We start from the raw sequence: 8768 nt of genomic DNA, 5'->3' as shown, positions 1-8768 counted from the left end.
ACCAAAGGATGAAGATATGAAGAATCAGTGGTTAAAATTACTTTTTCACGGAGGGATTTACGTAACCTTTGGCAATAAAAGATGGTTCAGTACCCACTTTATTTGGAACAAATGCGTCTCCTAACCACAACCTGTAAGTATGATTATCACATTATGTGTTTATTTTCCTCTGAGTTTTCTTAAATGTCTAGTTTACAGTAATGTCTTATCAGTAAGCTGTGCTAGCAACGCATGTTGAAGTTAAACTGTGGCCGGGTTAGCTAAATACTTGCTTAAATGAGTGTAAAAATTTTAGTGTCTGTTGTCGTTTTTATTGCTTGGATTATGGATGAATGATGTTTATTGATGTCGCTAATGTCTTCTCAGTAAGTCATGTTAGCACTAGGTCAATACATGTTGCACTATTGTTGGTCTGTGCCACTGATCTGTGGTCTGTGCGGAGACTGTGGCTATGTCCACACGAAGCCGGTGCATTCCCTATCTGATCATTTTTTTTTGCTTGCTCTAAAAAAATAATCCGTAAACACGAAACCACTGAAACCGACTGAAAGCGGTGTAGTATATATGCCGGACCAGTATGGGGCGCTGTAATTCTGACACAGATATACACTATACACGGAGAAGAAGACTTTGAGCATGCGCATAACCAACGTATGGTGTTGTCCATTATCGCTTGTTGGTCACCACAAATGCATCAAAGCAATAGATTTTGCTGTAATAAAGCTAGTAGGCTTTAGTAGCTTCTGTAGCATGAACACAATCACGTAGTCCGCCGTTATTGTTGTTGCTGTTACGTTTGACACTTCCGACACGTGATGTGATGACGTTTTCGCTTCACAAAATATACGGATTGGCTGTACAGACGAAACAGCAAGGGTGTCGGTTTCAGATTTATCCACTTTAGGACCCGGTTTTAAAAAATAGCGGATTCAGTCTCTCAAAACGCCGGATCCGTGTGGATGAAACGCCAATATGATAACAAATTTATACGTATGCAGTGATACGCGTCTCCGTGTGGACAGCCCCTGTGTCAGTTGACCAATCAGAGCAGAGTAGGCTACTGAAAGGTGGGGTTTAGGCAGACTGAGTCTTGATCGGCTTCACACAAATCGTTTAGGGATCTCTGAGGAATGGGGTAATATTAAATTTTAGTGCTGGGAAATATAAACAGTGATAGGACGCTTAAAATTTGCATCTTACTGGTTCTTTAAAAATGACATGATTAAACAAATGATACTTAATGACAGTTGTCATAAATATGCATTAAATCTCCTTCATGTTCATGACACGCGTCATGTCATGATTATGACGGTGTCATGTGAGTCTTATGAACACCCCTTCAAGTAAAGTGTTACCAAAAGTTTTATTAAACACAACGTTTCGGTACCATGCATAATCTTCATTAGGTATATGCATGTGACTATGGGACCGAAACTTTTGCAAGATTTTTTTATTTTTACCACGTTTGGTCTTTCCTCCTATGCACCTATTACTTACAGGTGTGTGAGGTTGATTGCTGATAATTGAATTAAAAAAACCTTTCCTCACACTTTCTCAACGTGATCTAGCGCTTGCATTAGCTTTTCTACGTTGGTTTCTACATTCTTGTTGAGTCTTAATGATAAATACATTTAATTATAAAACTCTTCCTTTAAGCATTCTGTGTAAATAAATCCAATGGAGTAAAAGGACTATGGCGTTAATATTATTTATGTCAAATTAAATAAAGGCATTAATCGGACTGAAACAATGCAACGCATTAACATGTACATTTCATTAAATATGTTTAATTAAAAACTTGAATAGCCCAATAAATAGCTACATTTATTAATGATAATATTGATATTAAACAACTGTAACAGGCTGTATCAACTATTTCACAAGGGTTTCAATTAATAAGCATTGAGAGCCAAAACTATCCATTAAAAAAATAAAATCTCTAAGCCATTATATCTACACAAGACCACCCAGCACCACATTAGCACTTCAGGACATCAGCCATAAATACCTTTACCATGTAATTAAAGTAAAAGCATGTGTGGATAGAGAGAGAGAGAGATAGAGAGAAAGAGACTAAGCTGACATTCTCAATACTGTATTAACCGGTTTACAGTACTCTCTGTCCCTCTAAGGGGGACATAAACTGTAATGTGAAAACCATAGCCTGTTCAAAATCTAAAATCTAATTATTTGTAGAACACTCAAAAACTTGGTGCTCATAGCCTACTACACCCCCCCCCCCCCGATGGTTTATTTCTGGTTTGAGCCCATCAGGTTAAGAGGCTGGCCAAATTTTCCCTGCCCAGAACCACATTTCTGTAGTGTGAATTCAGCTCCTCATCTGTCTTTCCTAATATATTCCAGTGCTCTTCAAACACTTCCACGTTTCCGTCTAGCCTCACAGGCCCTGGCACACGTTTAAAGCCTGCAGCTCCTCAGCTGCAGATAAATATGGAGGGGTTGGGAGCCAAGTTGATGCCAAGGAGCAGACAGGGAGTTGGGGTTTTCCAGGTGGCATATGCGATGAAAGTGTGCAAGTGTGTGTGCTCATGTTTATAGTAGATCTTAACATGAATTTGTTTGTTTGAAAGTGTAAGATCGCTTGCGCAAAAACCAGTGGGTTATAGACAGCGGTGTTATGGGACACACCTCAGGCTTTGGTTTAGAGCCGAAGGGCCGCCCAGCAGCAGCTTGGACCTCAAGAGCCCACTCCACACAAACAGACATAGTCTGATAGGAATTAGAATAGAAACCAATGACAAATGAAGGGTAAAGTAACAAAACAAAACAAGACAAGACAAGTTAACTTACAAATGTACATTTAGAAAATGTATACATTTCTCCACAATGTGGCTTAAAACTGTGTGAATCTTAAGCACATGTCAGAATGACAAAATCCTACCCAGTCTCATGTAGACGCGTATAAATAGCACGAAGTGTAAAAATCTTGCAATACATACGCCAAATTCCACTTTGGCGTGCATATGATACGCCAGTCCTTCCCATTCACTTAAAGGAACAGTATGTAGGATTGTGGCCAAAACTGGTATTGCAATCACAAAACTTGTGGTTAAAACTGGTACTGCAATCACACAACTGGTGGCCAATACACAAAATGACAACATAAACATCAGTTGAGAGCTGCAACTCCACTTTTTAGATGACAATATCCTGGCCGGACCACTGTTGTCAGTGATATAAGTATTTGAAATGAAAATGATTTCTTAATGTCTAGTGACATATCAGGGCCATTTTATGATTAATTGATATACATTTCTTACATACTTTTCCTTTAAACGACACATCTTTTTTGTCGTTTTATTTATTGGTCTCTCAATTTTTTCTGTTTTTTAAATCATTTGCGCTTGGGTTTAGGGTTAGATTTGAGATTTGCTTAAGGAGATTATTTAATATACAGGTTTCTCCATGTTTTGTCTATATTTAAGCCATGGTCGCTTGGAGTTGGGTTAGAATTGGGGTTTGGATGTTATTTTTATATAACAAAAAGTTGTTCTAACCCTAAACACAAGCGAAAATGGTAAAAAAGCAAAAAAAAAAAAAAAATGAGAAACCAATAAATAAAACAACAAAAAAGCCGTTTAAGTTAATGGGAAGGACTGGCATATCATATGCATGCTAAAGTGGAATTTGAGGTATGTATTGTACGATTTTTTTACACTTCGTGCTATTTATACGCAACCCCTTGAGACTGGGTTCACAAAATCTTATTGTTTCTAGACCATATGAAACCCTGCCTGTGGAAACCGATCTAAAGTCTTTTTTTGTAATTTACTGTTTTCTACTTAAAATCATCCTACAATATCAGAATTAAAAGACAGTGTGGCCACAGAAGTTGCCAATTAAACAGTTACTGATTTTAGATTAAATTTCTCCAAGATACCATGACCAAATAGTTACATTTACATACCGTGTTGAGACCTTTTGAGATGGAAACTCTGCTTAACCACATATTACTCCTAGCATTCAATCATTCTGTGGATTGGATGTTTCAGCAAGCACAGATGCCAAATACAACAGATGGCGTGCAAACCTGAATGTGTGTGAACTGTGTCCTGTGACATCAGCTGAGAAATATTGAGCAGCTTAGATGAAAATATTGGCCTACATTTATGTACTGTAAGCTGTATATGTATTTTACCTGGTTTTTTACCTTGAATTAGCATATGCACATTCAGAATGCACAGAATAAGCCACTGTCTGGGAAACCTTCCAATTTTACCAACACACTAGTGGTGTTTAATTTAATAAATCCTTCTCTTTTAATCTTTGAGTATTGTAATGACTTTAATGAATCTTACCCTCCCCATTAATTTAAAGGTACGTAGGTTAATCTGACGTGTACCCCTTTAGCTCCCAGCTGCGGTGACCTAGTATGACAACAGCTATTTGCAAATTTGCCTTTCTAAGAGGACTGCTTTAAGGAAATAGAGATTAATAGAGCCTAACACAAACCAGAGATATAATCTAATTTATATTAGAGAAAGAGCTTAATTCAAATAACAGATATAATCTAACTTGCATTAGAGATAAAGCCTAACTCAAAGTAGAGACGGAGCATAATGGAAAACAAATGTAGAGGTCAACTTGTCATATTGAAAAAAGCACAATTCATAGCCTAAACTGCTTTCTTCTACAGGGAGTTTTCTAGGTTTTTATTTTAAATGCAATACTTGTATATGGATGAGTATTTTTTGCATTGTGTTCTGTCATACTGCACCTTTCAGGAAATATGTGAGGCCTATGTCATGCAGGATACAGAAAATCTGCATTCTGTAAATCATATATACACTAAATAATGTACCAAAGATTCCCAGCTACTGTCGTGCTGGATCATAGCTATTAGAAAACTTTTTTTTCCTAAGCAATTAAGGTCTTATAGACGGTTTCATTTAACACAGGCAGGTTAAACTTCTGGTCTGTATTCATTTACAGGTCTGGCTAGTTGATAAACTGATCTCTGAAACAAATACCTAAAATACCAAAAACAAAGTGTTTTGGTTTGCTAAAGACGAAGGGAGGCGGCGAGCATGGATCACTGCCTTACAGAGAAGTTTGGCAGCCAGGCAAGAATTTAAGGATCTGTACCTAACATTGTATACATTAAGTTTACACAGTAACGTTGGGTTAGATATGGTATGAATGAAGTTAATTTACTTGTCAATGATTTTTGCTTGTTATCAAAAATAAACTACTGTAAAATTGATTCTATACCGGAAGTTGCATTTAGTCCACAACAGCCATTTGTTTATGTTGTTGTTGCTGAAACCATCTATAAACATGTTTTATCTTACTATTTAAATAATAACATGCACATTTTAATGGCACAGACAATGAGTAATAAAGTTTTCCACCAAAATAATACAAAAATACACGTTTAGCATAGAATGTAAGTGCATATGATTTGTGTTTTGTCTGTAAATGTGTATGTGTGCAAATGCACATACAATATGCACACATGAGAGAGACTTGAGCTTAATATCCTCTGTTAGGATTTTGACTGATATTTAAATTATTATTTAACTTTTTACTCTTATTATGTTCCCATCTTAATTATGTTCCTCTTAATCACAACCCTGCACTGTGATACATAAACCTTACAATTGTACTGTCTAAGTTTCAGCTTGTGAGCCATGCCAGTTCAGTGACACCACAACATCACAGCAGGATAAAGGCCGGATATTATTTGTTTAGCAGATTTTATGGAAAAACCCCTTAGATAAACCTTTGATATAAAAGAGGATTTGCGGAGGCAATCAGCTTGAGTTGGTTTTTCATGTGCTGGGTTGGCGAAACCCATTCAGTTTGTTAAAGGACCCAGAAAATCTGTAGACTTCACTGATGTCCACTTGACTGTCTGTTTATCATTAATATTCATTATGCTGCAGAACACGGTTTAGAGCAATTAATCAAAAGATTTTTGTTTTTTCTTAGGTAAATTATGTCCATGTTCTAATTCACATTTGGCAATACAATACATTGACATGCAAACTAAATCCAGGGATGTCGATTAATCCTGCTGGATTCTATATTGTGTCATTTTTTATTGAACAAATTAAAGCAACTGTGAAGGAGCTCACAAGAGTTTGAACAATCTTACATTAAAATTACAATATTTTATCCTATGTGACTTATTCTCATAATATTCATAATTCTGGAAATTATAGCCTATCTAGTTTATGTTATGTGCTAAATTGGATTATGTAGATGATTGAGTTGCAAATATATTGCATTAATAACATATAATATTTAATGTAAGTTATATTTTCTATAAGACTGCAAAAATATTGATTCATATACAGTACATTCATTATAAAGCAGGTGTTTTATTAAATATGCTATACTAACCTATCTATGGGTGGGTATACCTTTAAATATTAATCTTTAAATATTTGTATATTAAATATATTAAATATTAAGCTTATTATTTTGTGGCATAGCTGTGGTTAGAAATATTTATGATTAAATGTATTAAAATGTTAATCTAAGAATGCATTTCTAATGCATTATATACTGTAGGCTACATCTTATTTTTAAATATTACCGATTTCTAAACAGGTACCGTACAAATGTCGCATGATCACTGGGCAACAGTTATGTGCACTAAGCCTGAATACGATTTTTACTTACTCGGGTTTCCTCGCGAGCCCGACGGACCGGCACAGTGTCGAGGGTGTTTGCGGAACCAAAGACTTGCAGGACGGGCTCCTCTTATCGTCCTCCGCCGACTCCGGGCTAGAGTGAGTCGGTTTAAGAGACGGTGGGGATGTAGGGACCAGCTGCAGATGCTGCGGGTGATGTATTGGAGCTACCGGAGTATGCTGCGCCTGTTTGGACGGATGCTGCTGCTGTTGCTGATGATGCTGCTGCGGCGGCTGCTGGGGTTGACCGTGAGTCGCCTGATGCTGGTGTGCGTGCGCGCCCGGCTGAGGGCTGCTGGTCGGCGGGGAAGGGTGGTGGTGATGGTGCGGATGATGGTGGTGGTATGGATGCGGTTCTCTCAGCTGTCGATTCTCGCCGATGAGATCCTCAACCTTCCTCTCGAGCTCGTCGATCCGCTGCCGCTGGGTTTGAATCAGACTCTGCTGGTTTTGTACAATGGTGGTCAGCTCTTTGAGATAAAGCACAGCTTTCATAGGGTTATCCAGCAAGCTCTCCATTACGGTATTGTCAATGCTTCAAGCCTGGTGTGTATCAGGTTGGAGCTGGAGTAGTCTGGATCCGAGGCAATGTGCTGTGGCGTGCTGACGCTCTAAGGATGCGAGTGATGGTCCTGATGCGGGAGAGATTGGGGGAGGACCTGTGGCGCATGATGTCAGAGATGTAGCCAATCACGAAAGCGCGTTTGCATTCTGAACACATTTTTCAATAGTCTTTAAAGGTGCACCGATGATATTATTTTGAAATGTTTTTTTTTTCACCTTGTTGTAAAGAAGATTTTAACGTAATTTTAACGTTGGATGTGGCCAGAAGGTGCACAACATATTTTTTTAAAGCAATTTAAAGTTCACAACACAATACAATTATGCCACAACACACACAAAATAAATTAAAAATAATAATAAAAATCATATTGATAATAATAATAATGACATACAATGGTATTACTGTAAGCTTAACACAACACAAAAGAAAGAAACAGACCTGTCACTGTCAACTTTTCTACTCTTGCTGATATCATAACAATAGTCTACAAAAGTGTTCAGCAGGGCCATGTACAGACATTTTGAGGGGCAATGGGGGTGGTACTATTAATATGTTTTTAATAAAATATTATTATTATTATAGATTACTAGTAGCAACTAAGAGAAGTGATTATATAATATAATTAAATTAAATTAAATATACAAAGATTTACAGAGGCACAGGAAGCACTATAGGAAGTACTATAGGGGTGCTGTGGGTGCTGCAGCACCCCCTATTTCATAGGATTGTAAATGCAACAAACATATTGGTTTATTTATATTTTTTCATCCGGAGTGCCCATTTAAATCCCTTGTTGGAAAACATTTACACAAAGCTGCTATATAACTAAAACTAAAGTTTAAAGAGAAATGTTAAAGTCAACCTCCCCAGTGGCGAATGCTTTGTAAAACCTGTATGCTTTGTGTCCCTGGTTCGTAATCTCCTTTTGCCAACCTTCCACGTCTCTGGCTTCCTATCACATATAACATTTAAAAGGCATTTATTTTTAAGAAAACGTGGAAATAAAGTTTGTAAAAGAGTTTAAGAATGAAAGGTAGGTGTCAGTGCAGGGAGGGCTTTTATTCTCTCAATAATGCAGCATCCTTTTAATAATTATAATAAATATATAATCATTTACACTCCATTTTATTATTGCACCATGTTAATCTACAAAAATACTAAGGTGCCAATTGTGTCTGCCAATATAAAGATATATAGCTATGAAGGTTGCATCTGTGCCCCCATCACAACTCTCTTTCAAACCTTGCAGCGATCTCAAAGTACACCACACATGCTAAACAGTTTACCAAACTGTCTAAAGTGAAATATACACACAGACACTCAAAGAAAATGTTTAAACTCATTATTATTCATTCAAAGAGGATAGTAAAGATTTACACTATTACGGAGCTCGGTGATGTCATAGCTGATCACGGCCACACGCACAGCACATCTTCCCTCGCCCATGAAGATGTATTGATTTTAATTTCAAATTGGCAAGTGACAGTGCAGTAATTCAGACTAAATGAGAGAATATGAGTTCAGAGGACCTTCTGAACCCCTGG

The 8768-nt window shown here is 37.2% G+C and overlaps 1 protein-coding gene across 3 annotated transcripts in view; it reads right to left on the bottom strand.

Annotated features, from left to right (window-relative positions):
* The window catches only part of iqsec3a (IQ motif and Sec7 domain ArfGEF 3a), a 165438-nt gene extending 158161 nt beyond the window's left edge, over nt 1–7277 (bottom strand). For 2 of the 3 annotated variants that reach the window (XM_065274663.2, XM_065274664.2), the window contains exon 1: nt 6649–7277. In XM_065274663.2, coding sequence (XP_065130735.1) covers nt 6649–7178 — 530 coding nt within the window. In that variant the 5' untranslated portion in view covers nt 7179–7277. The remainder of the gene's footprint in view (nt 1–6648) is intronic. The other variant, XM_065274665.2, reaches the window with a different exon arrangement.
* Nucleotides 7278–8768: the final 1491 nt, after the last annotated feature.

This window comes from Paramisgurnus dabryanus, chromosome 1 (genome assembly GCF_030506205.2).
Source record: "Paramisgurnus dabryanus chromosome 1, PD_genome_1.1, whole genome shotgun sequence".
NCBI classification, from domain to species: Eukaryota; Metazoa; Chordata; class Actinopteri; order Cypriniformes; family Cobitidae; genus Paramisgurnus; species Paramisgurnus dabryanus.
Note: the sequence above shows the minus strand (reverse complement) of the source record. Positions and strands in the feature narration are given on the sequence as shown.